Here is an 18,029-nt window from a genome sequence, read left to right as displayed (position 1 = left end):
TAGATTGAAAGCTCTCTCATTTTGTCTACTTTGTATGCCCCTGTGTTTTTGACACTCCATCTGGCCCTACTCAAAAATTATAATCGTATATTTAAAGCTTTAAACACTGACAGAATAAATAGTACTAGTAATAGACAGATAAGGGTATATTCACTAAAGGTGCGGGTTTATGGAAGTGGAGTTGTTGCCCATAGCAACCAATCCAATTCTACTTCTTTATCTAGTACCTTCTAGAAGATAATAGCTAGAATCTGATGGGTTGCTAAGGGCAACCTCTACATTTCTAAAAACCTGTACTTTAGTAAATATACTCCATGTGTGGTGATTGGTTTCTATAAATTTTGCCAAAATCCTCAGTTGGTTTCTATGGGCGGTATTCAATTGTTTGTGACGGGAGATCGTGGGGCCGCTATTCAATTGTTCCTGCTGATAGCGCCCAAAGTGGTCGAGCTTAGCCACGTAAATGGCTCCCCCCCCCCCCCCCGACCAAAGTGCTGGGCGCGATCGCAAAAAGTGCCGTTTGGGTGCCCAAACAGGTCACTTTTTGCCCACTTCAGTTTGCGCACCCCTCTGGGGCTGCGAGCTGAAATGGAGCGATGGCAGCTGATCGCGCCCGACAGGAGCAACAATTGAATAGCTCCGTCGGGCGCGAAGGGGGCTGAAAACAATTGAATTCCGCTCTGTGTGTTTTTCTCCTCATCTAACAGGAATTCAATTCAACGTGATGTTGAATATCCGCGGGAGGGAGCTCCCGCAGCTATTCAATACATAGCGCTGTTTGGGTGCGCTAAGGATTTCTTCTCGCACCCCCCTGGGGATGCGAGGAGAAATCCGACCAAAGTATCAGGCGCGCAGCTACTTTTCTGCTTAACACGGCACTAACAGCCGCGCGCCTGGCACTTTGGTCAGAGAATGCCGGTTAACGCACCTTAACACCCTTGTTAAGGCGCGATAACCGGCATTCTCCGACCACATAGCGTGGTGAATTGAATAACTGCATCAACTCCCTCCCGCAGCTATTCAACATCGCGTTGAATTGAATTCCCCCCATAGTTGACGAAACCGATTAAATATAAAAAAAATTTTTTGTAGAGATATAAAGACACAAGTGTATAGGAAATGATACGGTTCTGTGCGTGTTTGTCTAATGTAAGTACAGGTTGGAGACTGAGGCAGCAATTATTTGTTTTGCTTGTCTCCTGAGCTCTCGGATAATCTGTATCCAGATGAACGATCCCCCCCCCCCCCCCCCATAACCCCCCATGTCTGCTGTTCCGTGTTGATCAGTTGACAAGACGTCAGCTTGTAGCATGTGACGGGCCACTTGTTGAATATGATCTTGGTGCATCTCATTGAGTAACGACTATTGCTTCACATTCTTCATAGAAAAGAAAGTACTTTCGCAGCTACACTTTGAGTCAGCAGGATGCTGGTGCTGTTTATTCCTGGTTGTTGTCAGTAGATCACCTTCCAGCTGTTTATGCAATGATAAGCCAGCACTGAACAGTCACTGTGCACTATGACTGTTCTCACGTACCAGGCCCGGGCCTAGATTGTCTGTTAAAGGGAAAACTGCTGATTCATAGCCCAGGTTTATTTTTACTTCATGCATCTATTAATAAGTATTCAAGACAACATATGGGCAGAAGTTAATATGCACAGTGAAAAACGCTTATCCGGTATTCTGTCAATTTGGGTTCGCTAATATTGGTGGTGTTGCTTAATCTGCTGAATTAAAATGTATCATTATTATCCGTAGATTCCTTGACATTGTGGGATTCAATTTATAAAGCCATTACTGTGGGGGGGAAGCATTTTTTTGGACGTATAAAATCCTATTATTTAACCCATCGGGGAAAGTTTTTAGACCAAATAAGTATATTCAAGATTTTAATATGTAATATTAATATATTAATACTTTGATGCTTTAAAAGGACTTGGGTGTAGAATAGTGCTAAAAGTTCAGATCTGGTACAGACACCATGGAAGCTGCCATTTTGTGAATTAAATGAACATAATAAGAAAGCAGAGTGTTCATTCCATAGCAATCAGTGTCTCCGTGATGTCACCGGAACCTTAAGGTTTGGATTATTTGGATCCTGTTTGGAAGCTTCAGTTGGTGTCTCCAATCTGTACAGGAGGTGACTTGGTCTCACTGGGGCAGTTAACTGTTGTGACGAGTATCTGCGTTCAAGACTAGGCAGGGGCTGGCATGTATATCTTCTAAGTGTAAATCCACCGTATTGGCACTGACGTCCGTGCAGTTTATATGCCCTTTGCAGCGATACCCAGCATGCTGTAGATTGAAACTCGGTGAGAATGCAAACTGTTGTCATCACCGCATATAAGACACATTTGAGCTGTAACTTTGAAGTTGACCCAATTGCATCTCGCGGTAATGAATTTGCGCAATACAGCTGCTTGGCTCACTCTTTACAAGGCTTGTTAGATGGATTTGCTTAGTGGTTCTGGATTCTCTATGGTTTATTGCACAGCCTCATTGTAAAATCATTTAGAGGACTGTAAAGGTATACAGAATTCTGAGGTAATATATAGGATTGTATAACCCCTACTGCAGAGGTTCCCAGTCTCTGCCATTACAGTTCAGGTTTTAAGCATATCCATGCTTGAGCCAAGATGGTTAAATCAAAGTGACCTGAGGTACTAATTAAGTCACCTGTGCTTAAGTATGGATATCCTTTAAAACCTGGGCTGTAATGGCAGAGTTTAAAGCTGGCCACACATCTAAAGATTCTCTGTCCATCCAGCCAACTAGTTGATTGGTTGGAATGAAAATCCGGTAAGGTATGAAAGCAAATGACAATCAGCAAATTTCTGCCAAATGCCTGAAAATGGACAAAAACTGTTTGAACGAATATAATGTTTAATAATGTTTTAAACCAGAGGTTCCCAAATGCGGTCCTCAAATCTCCCCAACAGTTCAGGTTTTAGAGAGATACATGGCTGAGCACAGGTGTTTTAATTAGTACCTCAGTCAATTTGATTTAACCACAGGTGCTCATCCATGGATATCTCTAAAACCTGAACTGTTGGGGAGCCTTTAGGACCGCGTTTGGGAACCTCTCCCCTAAGCTATTGGCACACTGCAATGGCCAACAGGCAATCTCTATCTTTCTCCTTCATCCACCACGGGACACTGGAGCCTCAGTACAATGGGGTATAGGAGTGTGTTAACCGGGAGCTGGCACCTTTAAATAAACTACTGGTAGCTAGCTCCTCCCCCTCTATACCCCCCCCCCCCCCCCCAGGTCAGTCTAAAAAATGTGCCCTGGGAGCTTGACGTAAGCCTCCTTAGGGCTCTGAAAAGATCTCTATCAGCAAGAGGACAGACAGGCAGCCTACTGCCCCTGCCTGTCTGCGCCGAGGAAGCTGCCGGGGAGATCCTCACCGCTGCTGCATGCGGTTTGCGCTGAGGTCTCCTGCTACAGAGACCTCAGTCTCTGGGGTACCCAAAGACGCGCTGCATGCAGTGCACGTCGCGGGACCCCATAGCATATGCCCGCCGTCGGCAGCACATGCAGGGCTAAAGTTAGTATTCCCTGGCTCAATGGTTAGCAGAGGAGCCAGGACAAGTGTTTAGGCGGGCATTCACAGTGCGCTCCGCTAGCGCTGAGAGCGCCATAGCGGGGGGGGGCGGAGTCTAACTTTTCCTTCTGCTCCTGCCTCCCAGCAGCCTCAGCGCTTCCAGAAGGACGCTGGTGGCCATTTTACACGCACTACAGGGTGGAGAGAGGGCTGTCAGGAGTCAGGCTAGTACTCTGTGTATCAGCACTTGCATTTTTATTCTGTTAGCGCTGCAAGCATTATAGTTTATCTCCCTCTGTGCCCCTTTCAGCAGGGTCTCTGTGTAGTGTGATTGTAAAATCTGTTATTGTGGTGTCTGTACTATAGACATGTCTACAAAGGGGTCTAAAGCTGCACAAAAGTCTTTTTCATGCAAGACTTGTGGTGAAAAATTCACAGAGGGACAGTCTAATACTTTCTTACTGAGTGATAAGTGTGTGTCTATACCTCAAGATACTGATCTTGTAGTCCAGCCTATGTGGTCTGATCAATTGACTTCAGTTATATCAAATCTGTCATCAGAGCTGGAATCGGCTCGTAAGGACAGGGAGAGGCTGCGACAAACAGCAGCTGAACCAGATTGGGCTCGCTCTCTGGCCAGATCTGTTGAGGGAATTACAAAAGCAATGTCCCAGGCCCCACCTGCTTCTTCTCCTACTCAGGTCCTTAGTAAGAGATTGATTCATAACCCCTTACACTGGGATGAGTCAGATGAGGAGTTGCAGGACCCTGAAGAGGGCGAGGTTCAGGAAGAGGAAACTTAAGGAAGAGGAAACTAGACGATAAAGTTTAACTATAAAATCGTTCGATAATCGTGCGAACATCGTTCGAACAGCATTCGAACATTGTTTGCAAATCGTTTGAAAATTTGGCCTTTTAGACATCTGTTAGAAATCTATCATCGCTCAAACAAGCTGGTCAACCTGACAATATCGTCAGGTTCAGCATGTTTGCAGATGATTGATTGTGCCTGCACTGAACGACATATCGTTCAGTGTGGGCACCCTGCAGTGTAGTGAACGATATCGTTATCGTTCAGTCTTTTCACTGTCGGGTAGTGGATACCCGCCTTTACATTTCTAAGGACCCCGAACCTGCATCTCAGGGCGTGGTTGCTTTAATTACAGCAGTACACCAGGTGTTACATGTAGAAGATTTAGAGGTTACTGAAAAACATCTATTTTCGGTAAAAGATTTAAACAGTCTGTTACCTTTCCAGCATCAGAGGAGCTGGATGAGATTCTTTCTTCCGCATGGAAACACCCAGACAAAAAATGTAAAATTTCTAAGAAATATCTGTCTTATTACCCCTTTCCACCTGACAGTAGGAGATTATGTGAAACTCCTCCAACAGTGGACCCATCAGTAGCCCGTCTTTCCAGGAAAACTGTGCTTCCGGTGCCTGGCGCGGTTTCCCTAAAGGAAACCTCGGATAGGAAGATGATAAAAGATACACATTAAAATCCTTGTATGCAGTTGCAGGGGTTTTGATGCGTCCAGCACTAGTTAGTTGTTGGGTAAATAAAGCCATTGACGCAACCTGACGACTTAATTCAGTTAGCCGAACAGATTGCGGAGTCGGCTGCTTTCTACGGAGAAGCGTCTAAGGACATTTGTAATCTATCCGTCAGATCTTCAGCATTAGCTATATCTGCTAGAAGGGCTCTGTGGCTGCGTCAATGGCAGGCAGATGCAGAGTCCAAGAGAGTGGTAGAGGCCCTTCCTTTTACTGGGGAGGTACTTTTCGGATCGGAGTTGGATAAGTGGATCTCGCGAGCTACAGGTGGGAAATCCACTTACCTACCATCTGCAGCTCCTCCTCCTACTAGAAGACCTCTAGCAGGTCCCTCCTTTCGATCCTTTCGTGCCTCTGGAAGATTTAGAGGGCGTTCCAGAGGAGGTCCGGCCTTCTCCAGAGGTTCCAGAGGCTGAAGTAGAGCTTCAGCATCAGCCGCCTCCAACACTCAGCAGGACAAGGCAGCTGCCAAGCCTGCCACATGACGTCCTTCCTTCTCATTTGGGGGATCCCAGGGTTGGGGCGCGCCTTTTACGTTTCAAGGACATTTGGATCCAGTCTTGCCAGGACGCCTGGGTCAGGGACGTCATTATTCACGGCCTGAAATTGGACTTCAGGGTCCAACCTCCCTGTTTACCTCTGGTTGCAGAAAAACTAGGAGAAATTCAGGAGGCAATACAAAAGCTGTTACTGTCTCAGGTAATAGTGAATGTTCCGACCCACCAGAGAGGTCAAGGGTTTTATTCCAGCCTGTTTGTGGTGCCCAAACTGGATGGCTCCATGAGATCCATACTCAATCTCAAGGATTTAAACCCTCATCTTCGAGTTTTCAAATTCAAGATGGAATCTCTCCAATCCGTTATAGCAGGTCTCGTCAGGAACGAGTTTCTGGTGTCGTTAGACATAAAGGACGCTTATCCCCACATCCCCATCTGGCCCCCCCCCATCAGGCCTTCCTTCGTTTTGCGGTCCTAGACTCGCATTTTCAATTCCAGGCCCTACCTTTCGGACTTTCGTCAGCTCCAAGAGTATTCACAAAAGTTATGGCGGCAATGATGGCCCTACTGCATGGTCAGGGGGTCGTCATTGTTCCATACTTAGACGATCTATTGATAAAAGTCTCTTCGGAAGCTCAGCTGTTAAAGGACATTTGCTTAACTCAGAGCATCCTCCTCCAACACTGTTGGATACTAAATTTCAAAAAGTCCTCCCTGATCCCTACACAGCGTTTACTATTTCTGGGAATGATACTGGACACAGTGCAGCAAAGAGTTTTCCTGCCTCAAGACAAGGCTGCCTCCATTCAGCATATGGTGCGCCTGGTCTTAAAACATCGCTGAGTGTCTGTAACAGAGAGTGGAGATAAAGTACTTAACCTGGAAGGTGGTTCTGCTGTTGGCACTCGCTTCGGCAAGGCGTGTGTCAGAACTTAGTGCTTTATCCTGCCGTCCTCCTTACCTTATTTTCCATGAAGATAGGGCGGAGCTGTGTACACAAAGGGCTTTTCTCCCCAAAGTGGTGACAGCTTTTCATATAAACCAGTGTATAGTGGTTGCGGTGTTTAAGGATGACTCTTCCAATTCAAAATCCTTGGATGTAGTCAGAGCACTCCGGATTTACGTTGATAGGACTGCCTCCCTCCGTAAATCCGATGCTTTGTTTATTCGGTTTGATGTGGTCCGTCCAGGTTGGCCGGCCTCCAAACAGAACATTTCTAGATGGCTTTGCTTCACTATCAGGGAAGCATACGTGGTGGCTTCCAAACAACCACCGGGTCCTATTACGGCGCATTCTACGCGCTCGGTAGGTCCTTCATAGGCGGCTGCTCGCGGCATTTCCTTAAACCAGCTTTGTAGAGCAGTCACTTGGTCAGGCACGCATACCTTCCTGCGATTCTATCGTTTTGATACTTTTGCGGCCTCCGCTTCGGAGTTTGGCCGTGCGGTGTTGCAGTGCTCTCGGTGCTCTCCCACCCGGGATGTAAGCTCTGGGACGTCCCCATTGTACTGAGGCTCCAGTGTCCCCTGGTGGATGAAGGATTTTGGTACTTACCGAAAAATCCCTTTCTCCGATTCCACAGAGGACACTGGACACCCAACCTACGCTGTTCTACCTGCATTGTTACTGTTTTACAGGTTCAGACGCTGGTTTGCGTTTAATGTTGTCTGACTGAACCGTCCTTGTTTTCATGTATATGTTGTTTTCTTATATATATGTAATTAATGTAGCTTTTCTGTCTCCTTCGCCTTACTTTCCAGTTCCCCTCGGGCGCAGTTGTTTTTAGACTGACCTGGGGGGGGTATAGAGGGGGAGGAGCTAGCTACCAGTAGTTTTTTATTTAAAGGTGCCAGCTCCCGATTAACACACTCCTATACCCCATTGTACTGAGGCTCCAGTGTCCCCTGTGGAATCGGAGAAAGGGATTTATCGGTAAGTACCAAAATCCTATTTTTGGGAATTCAATTCCCGGAGAACTAGTTTAAACGAGGTTGTAGAAAACCTTTTCTCATTGATGCACTAATGCTGGGCATACACTATATAATTTTCTGTCAGATATTTGTCCCATCTGGCTGGTTGGAATGAAAACCTGGTAATGCATGGGAGCAAATGACAGCTGATCATATGGTCTTAAACACTGGCAAACGGACAAAAAACAATTGTTCAAATTGGTTAAGTTCATGTGTTTTTAATCAATTTGAACGACTATTTTGTTCTGTTTTCCAGTGTTTGTGAGCGAGTGGATGATTATTTGCTCCCATACAATACCAGGTTTTCATTCCAACCAGCCAGATTGGACAGATAATTGTATAGTGTATGCCCAGCATAAGCCTATCCACCAATATGACCCCTTCCATCAGGCACACAATGCTCTGCTCCTGCACTTCCACCTAATTTATGACTGCAGTCACCTGTGTTGAGCCAGGTAATTAAAGAGACAGGTGTTTCAACACAGGTGGCTGCAATCATAAATTGGGTGGAAGTGCAGGAGCAGAGCATTGTGTGCCTGATGGAAAGGGTCATGCTGGAGGGTCTGACTTAAGCTGGGCATCCACTATACCATTTTCTGTCCTATCTGGCTGGTTGTAATGAAAACCTGGTAATGTATGGGAGCAAATGACAATCGTCCATTTTCTCACAATCACTGGAAAATAGCCAAAAATGGTTGTTCAGACAAATTAGTTAAATCACAAATTTAACCAATTTGAACAATTTATTTTGTCCTTTATTCAGTGCTTAAAACCATAAAATCGACTGTCATTTTCTCCCATACATGGTTTTCATTCCTACCAGCCAGATTAGACAGATATCTGACAAAAAATGGTATAGTGGAGGCCCATCTTAAGCCTTGGAGAGTGATAAACTACCAACCAATCAGCTCCTAAATGTCATTATTCAAAGACTGGCTGTAAAGTGACAGGAGCTGATTGGTTGGTACTTTATCACTCAACAAGGCTTAGTACATCTCCCCCACTGTAACATTTTTTGTTTTCTCATTTCATGACTTTGCTTTTTTTTTTTTTTTGTCTCCATTTCCATATTCAGTTCATACCGACAAGGCTTGTCCTCCACTAAAACAATTGTGCTTAATGTTTTACGTAGGTGGTAAGGACCTTCATTTTTTATTTTTTCTCCCCCCCCCGTTACCTATCTGTTGTCGCTTCTGCTCATTGGCTGATCATGATTTTCTGCATGTCCAATTACTTTAAAAGTCCCGTCAAGGGTTTGGTTTTGACACTGACTTTCCTGAGCAGAATGTGTTTGCATGTGATTACACACCTGTGACAGACATTCACTTCAATCACCCGCGCAGGTGCGATTCCATTCACATGTAACACCGTGTGTTCTCACATTATAGGATGCAAAACATGCACCGTGCACCTGGCTACTAAAAATATATCATTTGAAGGACAAATGTTTAATATTCAGCCCAATTCTTTACCGAATGCCCGCTTTGAAGGAGAGAAAGTGGGGCAGATAAATTTACATTCCTATAGGATGATATGGTGTTGATAAATAACTTGCATATTCTCGGGATAGCTAAGCAGCCAGTGCTAAAATTAAAAACCAGTGTAAAGGATCAAGCAATCAAATCCCTGAAGATTGAGCATTTAACATGGAGATTGTACATCCTGCTTGTGCCGTTAGTCTAGCAATGCCCAGGCACGTGCTTCTGTGCCCAGTAGTGGGCGCCATCCACCGTCCTCCCTCAAACGATTAGCAGAATCGCCCATATGGTGAGGAGACCTTTATTGTATTTTGCTGTGGAAATTGCATACTTAATTCTGATTTGCACTTTGTAATTCACTTTGTATTCGCTTATAATTTACCTCTGTTTAATGCTTTGCACCCGCTGACTGCATTGCAAATGAGAAGCCACGCTTTGCAGGGGTACCAAACTATAATTTTTATGAATGATAGATAAATGAATGGGGTCATCCAACTGACCCAACTCTTTCTGACAGCCGCAGTAGTCTCTAGTATTGATGTGTGACCTCCATTTTTAGTATTCTGACACCTAGGACCTAGTTATAACGTCCTAGGTGTCAGAATACTAAAACCATGTACATACATGAACAGCACTGTTGTTGAAGAAAGTGACGTGAATACACAAACACTACAGTACAGCTCACATAACGTAAAATGACATACACTATTTCTATCCAGCTAAAAGTTGCACAAGTTGTACCCAATGAGCAGGCTCCTGTTTCATGCAATAGCCTGCAGACCGGTCATTCCTAGTGCACACACCTGGTATAATACTGTACCAAGAACAAATTGTTTCTGGGAACTTTCACATGTATATTTACCATGCCTAGAAGCAGCCATATCAAGTGACTTGTGTTGCAGCTACTCTTTCTTTCCAATCCTATAACATTACAGTTGAAGAATAATATTTGTGCTGCTGTCCTGAATGCGGCATGCCGGTCAGCTGCCAGCTCATCACCTATTCTATTGTATATTCCGCACTTGTGTCCAGTTTTCATATATTGCTCTAGTCTATTGGAGTATTGACCTGAACAATCCAAATTTCATTCTAAAAAAATGACAGATTACCAGCATTCGGTTCTTCTTTCATTTCTGCTCTTAAAAAAAAAAATTTAAATAAAGAAATAAATTAATTATATATATATATATATATATATATATATATATATATATATATATATATATATATATATATATGAGTGCGTACATTTTCCCAGGATGTTTTGCAGTCGGAGCTGTGACCGAGCTTTTGAGAGCAATTCCCTGTTGTCTAGGTACACAAACTTGTACAAAGTAACGAAACGGGCAAGGTGCTGTCTTAAAACAATAAAAGCGCAAAATCCACAGCTGTGTTTAACGTTACCTATCACAAGTTACTCCCGGGCTGTTATAGCTCACAGAACCTGATCGAGTGGCGAGTTATTTAATCCCGTCATGCCGATGGCAATACTTTCCACAATTTTCATGATTTACTTACTTTGTTTGCTGTTCTGTTGCAGAACGGTTAATAAATAATGAAAATGAGTGGACTACTTATTAAAAGTGTTACTAAAAACAAATGATTGTACCATGTGCAACCTCTACCCTACAGTATACTGTGTTGCTGATTGGCAGGCTAGGCTCACTGTCAAGGGGGAGGGGTCCAAATTGTCTTGGGGTATAACTTCACACCAGCTTCAGTAACCTGCCATTACTGCCTACTCCTACAGGGGCCTCTCATCCACTATCCACTCACCATGTCTATCACATACCACCATTGTCCCCTCAGGTGTAGGAGATTTGCCTCCAACTGCTTACAGACAGAGTGTTGATTTAGGACACTAGGGGGTTTATTTACTAAGCAGTGTTAGGAGAAGTGAAAAGTGATAAGGTGCCAGCCAATCAGCTCCCAACTGTCATTTTTCAAACAGCCTGTGAGATGGCAGTTAGTAGCTGATTGGCTGGCACCTTATCACTTTTATCTCTTGACTTTTCACTTCTCCTAAAAGCTTAGTAAATAGACCCCTAGGTTCAGTAACTGGGGCTCAGAATGGAGTGTAAAGCTGCATACACACACAACGATTTTTTTAATGATTATCGTTAACGATAATCGTTTGAAAAAATCGTTCACTTTCTGAGTCAAATGATGAACGATTATCGTTCATGCGCGTTCACGTTTGTAGTTTGTAGTTCAGTCAGACTTGTCAACTGAACGATTTTTATTAAGGGAATATGCAAAAATCATTTGTAGTTCATAAAAATCGTTCATTACACTTTAAAAAATCTGACAGATAATCTGACAGAAAATCTGACAGAAAATCGTTCATAAAATCGTTTGTAACAAAATCGTTGTGTGTGTATGCAGCTTTAGTGCTTATTTCTAGATCACAGGATCTTTGTCTTGCAGGATTTTTAAATCTACAGCAGTAGTGTTTATTGCTTAATAGTATCTCTTAATAGAGCTGTTAGACACCACTAAGGTTTTGATGTATGAACACACCTATAGACAGCCCCAGCAACAGGTTCTCTTCATATAGAGCCAACAGCTGTTTCCACCCCTGCCATAGATAAGCACAGTGAAATGCTGGCACAATTCTAGTGGGTGATGTAATCAAGGGTTCCAATCTGGGAGAAGGGATGGACTGCAGCGAGCCATCCAATCAGGGCTAGATTAGGCTGGACCAATGAGCAAGGACCTTCTGCTCATGTGCAGTTCATTTCTCACCTGATAAGTAACGAGGACAGACCACCTTTTCTTTCAGCACAGCCATTTTGCATATTATCATCTAGGTGTAGCTGTGCTTACAAGGAACCATGTATCCAAATGGGGATTTAAAGTGTTTTTTCCCCAGATACCAGCATGTGCCACAGAATAACACAAACACCCTGTGAGCATCCTAGAGCATTTCTGCATTTACATTAATATGGTGAAGGTGCACTGCACCAATTATAGATATACGAGGGTTGTTCAAAAAGTAATGCCTAAATGCTCACAACTCAAATTTTATTATAGATACAGATTTGAAAATTGCAGTAAAATACTTTGAAGTCTTAGTAACAGAGTAACTCCACTGAAAATATTCACCATCTGCCCTCAAACATTTTCTCCACCTCTCAACCCAAGCTGTGAATCCACTTTGGAAAAATTCCAGTGGTTGGTGTTTGACCCAGGAACGTATGGTGATTTTAACAACCTCTATGTCTTCAAAATGTTGACCCCAGAGTCAGTATTTGAGAGGGCCAAACAGATGAAAGTCAGAAGGGGCCAAATCAGGACTGTATGGTGGATGTGGCATTATTGCCCACCCCATTTTGGCAATGGCCGCAGATGTTGCCATCGAAGTGTGAGGTCTGCCTTGTCGTGGTGTAAGATGACACTTGAAAGTCGAATTGTTGACCTTTTTTGCGGATGGCTTCTTTCAGCTTCTTAAGTATAATAATGTATCGATCACTGTTGATTGATTGGTTTTGTTCCAAGTAATCGATGAGAATAACACCTCGACAATCCCAGAAGAATGTGGCCGTGACTTTGTTTACGGATCGCTGTGATTTAAACTTTTTTGGCCTAGGTGAACTTTGGTGTTTCCGTTGCTTTGATTGGTCCTTTGTTTCTGGGTCATAAAGGTATACCCAGGTCTCATCTCCTGTAATGACATTTTCCCAAAACATCTCAGAGTTGGCTTCAAAGTTGGTCAAAAGGTCATTGCACACTTCCACCCTCTGGGCCTTTATGATCCCTGGTTAATTTGGAACCCATTTAGCACACACTTTACGATATCCCAAATCATTGATTAGTGTTTCTACAGTGCCAAGGCTACATTCCAGTTCATCACTGATATCTCTGATGGTCACACAATGGTCTTTCTGAATCATGGCATCGACTTTGTGTCGGTTCTCTGCTGTCACTGCAGTTGATGGTCTGCCACCACGAGGTTTGTCGCACACGGACGATTCTCCCGATTGAAAACGCTTCATCCACCTTCTGACATTGCTATAGTCAATTGTACGCTCACCATACACTTTTTTTCAGTCTTCCGTGGATTTCTGTAGCACTGCAGCCTTCTTTTTCCAGAAATTCAATGACAGCTCTCTGTTTCATCTTGGATTCCATGGTATTTCTTGGACTACCTATACAAAACTACATATATAGTTAGCAGACCTATTAAAGTACAAACTGACAGTTTCAAATGTTGCGTATTATTTCAGTTCTGAGCATTTAGGCATTACTTTTTGAACAACCCTCGTATATTTATACAACAAATTATTTCTTCCCCTTTTTGTGAGGTGGTGGTGGGGGGAGTGGATTCAGTCACAGTGCTACATACAGACGTGTCCTCATACATCTAGCCTCAGTACGCCACACAGCGCGACTTGCCTGGCGTAGCTGAGCCGCCAGGTCCCGTGCAACTCTGCTAGCACTGTGGTGTCCTTATTGCCGAAAATGCATCTCTGGTAGCGTCTGATATCTTTTTTTTTTTTGCTGAAACTGCATCTAAGTTGCAAACAGATATACAAGTGTCACACATCAAATTAATATCAACACAGTGTGCTAGTGCGTCCTAGTCGCATTGCGGTTTGGATGCATTTTTCCGCACAAAAAAATGGAAAAAATGCCCGGCGCTAGCAGAGTCTCACGGGCCATGACGCGCCGAGACGGGATTTTTTCGTACGACTGCAGCAAAGACATTGTAAGGACACATCTGTACACAGCTGTACATGGATAAATAATCTTTGATCAAAACAACAAGAACATTTCAGATGGAGACCACTGGCCAAAGCCTTAAGCTTTTATTGAATTATGATAATGAGCCCACACAACTCCATGTGGATTCAATATGAAAGTATCTCCCAATATGAATATAATTTGTTTTATACTTTCCTATTGGTGGTAAACTGTTTTGCAGTATTTATTTTGCAATCTCTAAATTGGCCTTATGGCAGATGCATGCACAACTGGTTTCTTTTGTATAGAGCAGTGTTGTAAAACCAGTAAGTGACCAAGAGGCCGGTTCGGTTCTGTGCGATGGTCACAACATTCTATTCCGGAAGCGGCACTTCATTGCTATCAACGTTACTAGTATTGTGCTGAGGAAAACTGGCGGTGTACTGCCTGCCGTCATAGGCAGATGTGTGCAGCCCAATATCACATGTTGCTTGGCGGCCACATCACATACGATTGAATCGGCTCCTTACAGTGAAAAATATAGACTTTTGCAGAGAGCCGTGACCCTCAGACCTCCCCTCATATCTCCCAACATGCAGCCACATGCCCCTCTGACCTTACCGCATGCCCCTCTGACCTTGCCGCATGCTCCTCTGCCCTTGCCACATGCCCCTCAGACTTCGCCACATGTTATTTATATCGGAACATGCCAATTTCTTGACCATTAGACTAACCCCCAAATACACCCCTAACTTGCCCATAAGACCTCCCCTCAGAGACCCCCCCCCCCCCATACACCGCATAGGGGCTTATTCTGAGGTGGAGGCTGCTGCGCCTGCTCGTGCATCTATTGTCGTGGCTGCAGTATTATGTAAATGCTAGTTTCTGCCTTCCCCTGGTGTAGGAGCCTGCGTCTGTGTGTAAGCCCTGAAACGCCCACTTTGTGTGTCTGCGCGTTGCAACACTGCCGGTGATTCTCCATACACCGCCATCGGCGCACAATCGACATCAGCCCTATGACAAGTGCAGGGTCTCCGTCTGAACATGGCTGCGGCTCAGCGGTTAAAAACGCAGCCGCTGTCACCCACGCACCTGCTATACGCCCGCTACACGCCCATGAGACTTTTTTTTTTTTACCTCACTTCAGGCCACCTCCCAGGAACTCCCATCACTTTGCCCCCTCCCCTCCCCCCCACCCCAAAAAGAACTGATACAGACTCTCCCGATCACAGCAGCACCTTTGTGCGTACACTCTGTGCAGCGCCAATGCGTCGTAGGTGTCTTCAGGACTTTTCACACGTGCGGTTGGAATAATCGCTCAACAACATGAACATTGAAATTACGCTGTAATTGAGTTCACCTCTGAGTGATGCCCATAACCTTTCCATGCCCATCAGACCTCCCAGCTTGTATGGTAATCTCCCATGTGCCCAAGTCAGTCTTATTATCTGCCTGATAAAAATGCATAGAATTAGATTGGGGACTGCCGGCTGGTGTCCAATCTGCCAGTAACCGGAGCACCTGCTGCTGGGAGCCACATTGGGAAGTTGGTAGAGCCACATTTTGGCCACCGCTGGTCTAAAGCAATATTTTTGCATGGAAGGTGACTGGCACATTCTCTATTCTCATTCAGTTGATGCTGTTCTATTTCTGCATAGCAGCGGCCCACTTCCTAATTCACTCACGCTATCGGCAATATATCTACATATGACGAGCTCCAGCCACATGAGTGGAGAGTGACAGGAGGGCCAACACACGCATGGCAGACAAAATGCCTATGTAACCTCACCCTCAACCTGGCCTGTTTGGGCTTCCGTGAACGTGGATTTTTTTTTTTTTTTTTTTTGCACATCTAGGCCGAGGAGTTTTATCCATGAATCATAAATGTGCAGCGTCCGTTCTACAAATTCATTATGACCTTGGCTGCATCTGTTCTTCATAGCAACTGTTCACGGCTTCCAAATCGGCACAATTAATACCGTGGGAATGTCTGTACGTCAGTGCACCAGCATGTGGAAGCATGGCTCTGCTGTCTGCCTTTTGTGGGAGCCTAATTGTGTGCGTCATTTTCTTAAGTGCTGTTCAGAACCCAACATTTGTTGCAGAAATTCATGTAATTTCCTCTTTTTATTTTTTTTTGTCAACCTTCGCACAGACCTAGAGAATCCTCCTGTTTTATTCCATCCTTACAACTCTTAGAAGAGGTTTTAGCGTAGGCTACTAACCAGATTAGTGCCGATTCCCACGGTTAGGTGCCGTCATTTTCCGTCTTCGTATTGCCGTGCTGAGTGGTACACTGCTGTGTGTGTTATATAGCATGTGCATGTTTTGTGCTAGAGGACACTGATGATTAATTCACTTTAAATTCTGTAGATAATCATTTTATTTGCTTTGCTACAGTCCTTTAGAAATTAAATTGTTTGACCTTGATTCACTGCCCATACTGATGTCAGTCGTTCAGTTCCAGCAATACAGTGACGTTATTTTATGTTGGTATCCAAATAATGGTAAAGTATAGGAATAGTACATATATGACCACAAGGGACGCACTGAACTAGTATGAACGCATACATATACTTTGACAGACACGCCGTACTAAAAACACTTCAGTGCCGCAAAATGGATAGTAATGCACAAGTATATAGAAATGTTCTATATGAGAGCCTATCATATTTAACTCATGTAGCATGGTATGTGCAGTAGTTACTATGCCGACTGGCGCCATCCTGGCTGAGGAAATCCCGGCGCCGGAATGCCACTACCCGGCTTCAAGACTGGCGCCGAAGTACCGACAGCCAGGATGCCGAACGTGAGTATAGCGGGGCTGGTTGGGACTTAGCCGCGGGTGGTGGGGGGGGGGGCCTGGTTAGGTTTAGGCATCACGAGGGGGGGGGGTTAGGGTTGAGCTAGGGGTGGGGGAGGTTAGGGTTAGGTACCCCTGGGGGGTGGGTTAGGTACCCCTGGGGGTGGGTTAGTTTTAGGCACTAACTGGCAGGGTTAGGTTTAGGATGGGGTGGGGGGAGGGGAGGGTTAGTGTTAGGATTTAGAAACAGAGGGTTATAGTTAGGGGTACAAGGGGGGAGGACAAATATACTTACCCGACCCTTGTTGGGATCCTGAGCATCGGGATGCTTCGGTCGGCATATTGACATCAGGCATCCCGACTGACGGGATTTCATACCGATTCATTGTAGCATATAACCTCTCCACCCACCATGTTGATAATATGAGTGCTTCTATGGTTGGGATACCCTCTTTCTTGAACCATGTCCCTTTTATAATTTACTAAATTTAGTGTCTTTCAAGGAGCCCTCAGAGAACCAAGCAGCTGTGCCTATATACTGGCCCTCCAACCACTGAGTTATATGGTTGACATGACTATATGGCTGTACAATTACATTAACTTAGAAGAGCAAGATACTTTTATTTTCCATTGGTGCATATACGGGACCTTAGTGAAGCCAACAGCAGCGAAGGATTTGAGACCTAAAGGAAAAGCCCTTGAGCTGGAGGCTTACACTAAATCAGTGGGCAGTATACAGTCATGTCTATCTCAATCATCAGCATTTTTAGTCATTCCAACGTATTTGTCGTCTTCTATGTTATAGTTACAGATATTCAGGACCTGGATCATTATTATATTTTGTTTTTATATTCTTTTTTTTGCAGCTCTGTAGAAGGTGTCTTGAAAACACTAGTGAAAGCCTGCAGACCGTAAGTCTAGTTATTTATCTACATGTGTATATGTTATAAGACTGAAACATGCATGTAAGATAGCGTGTTATATGGAAATATCTTATTTTGATCTCGTACATGGATAGTTTGATATATCTGTATGAGAAATGACATACGGCATTAGGACAGATGGTAATATGGGCGTTGTGGTTCCTAAGGCGCATAGCTTTAGAGCAGGGGTCTTCAACCTTGGCCAACCAGCTGCTGTGGAACTCCACATCCCAGCATGCACTGCCATAGTTTTAGCATGCTGTTATATCAAAAAGGTGGTAGTGCATGCTGGGATGTGTAGTTCCACAGCAGCTGGAGGGCCAAGGTTGAAGACTCCTGCTTTAGAGGATATACTCGCATGTGGCTAACACCATCTTCCTATGCCATCTTATGTTCTTAGTAATTCTATGTTTACATCCTCCTGCTGTCAATGCACCGTTATTTCTAGGATCCCGTCTGAGTTTGCTTTGCTTCTTGCTTAAATTATAAATAATCAATGACTGTCACATACATGACAACCCGAATTGTTTTGTTACTGTAATTGACGTTCATTTTAAAATGACTTGTGCAATC

The 18,029-nt window shown here is 44.2% G+C and overlaps 1 protein-coding gene across 2 annotated transcripts in view; it reads left to right on the top strand.

Annotated features, from left to right (window-relative positions):
* PSME4 (proteasome activator subunit 4) overlaps nucleotides 1–18,029 on the top strand; it is a 139,959-nt gene that overhangs the window by 32,247 nt on the left and 89,683 nt on the right. Inside the window, exons 4-5 of one of the 2 annotated variants that reach the window (XM_088477998.1) lie at nucleotides 8,645–8,704; nucleotides 17,400–17,444. In XM_088477998.1, coding sequence (XP_088334124.1) covers nucleotides 8,645–8,704; nucleotides 17,400–17,444 — 105 coding nt within the window. The remainder of the gene's footprint in view (nucleotides 1–8,644; nucleotides 8,705–17,399; nucleotides 17,445–18,029) is intronic. The other variant, XM_088477999.1, reaches the window with a different exon arrangement.

Source organism: Taudactylus pleione, unplaced genomic scaffold, assembly GCF_031769625.1.
Source record: "Taudactylus pleione unplaced genomic scaffold, aTauple2 ptg000206l, whole genome shotgun sequence".
In the NCBI taxonomy this organism is placed as follows: domain Eukaryota; kingdom Metazoa; phylum Chordata; class Amphibia; order Anura; family Myobatrachidae; genus Taudactylus; species Taudactylus pleione.
This window is presented reverse-complemented; position numbering and strand designations above follow the sequence as displayed.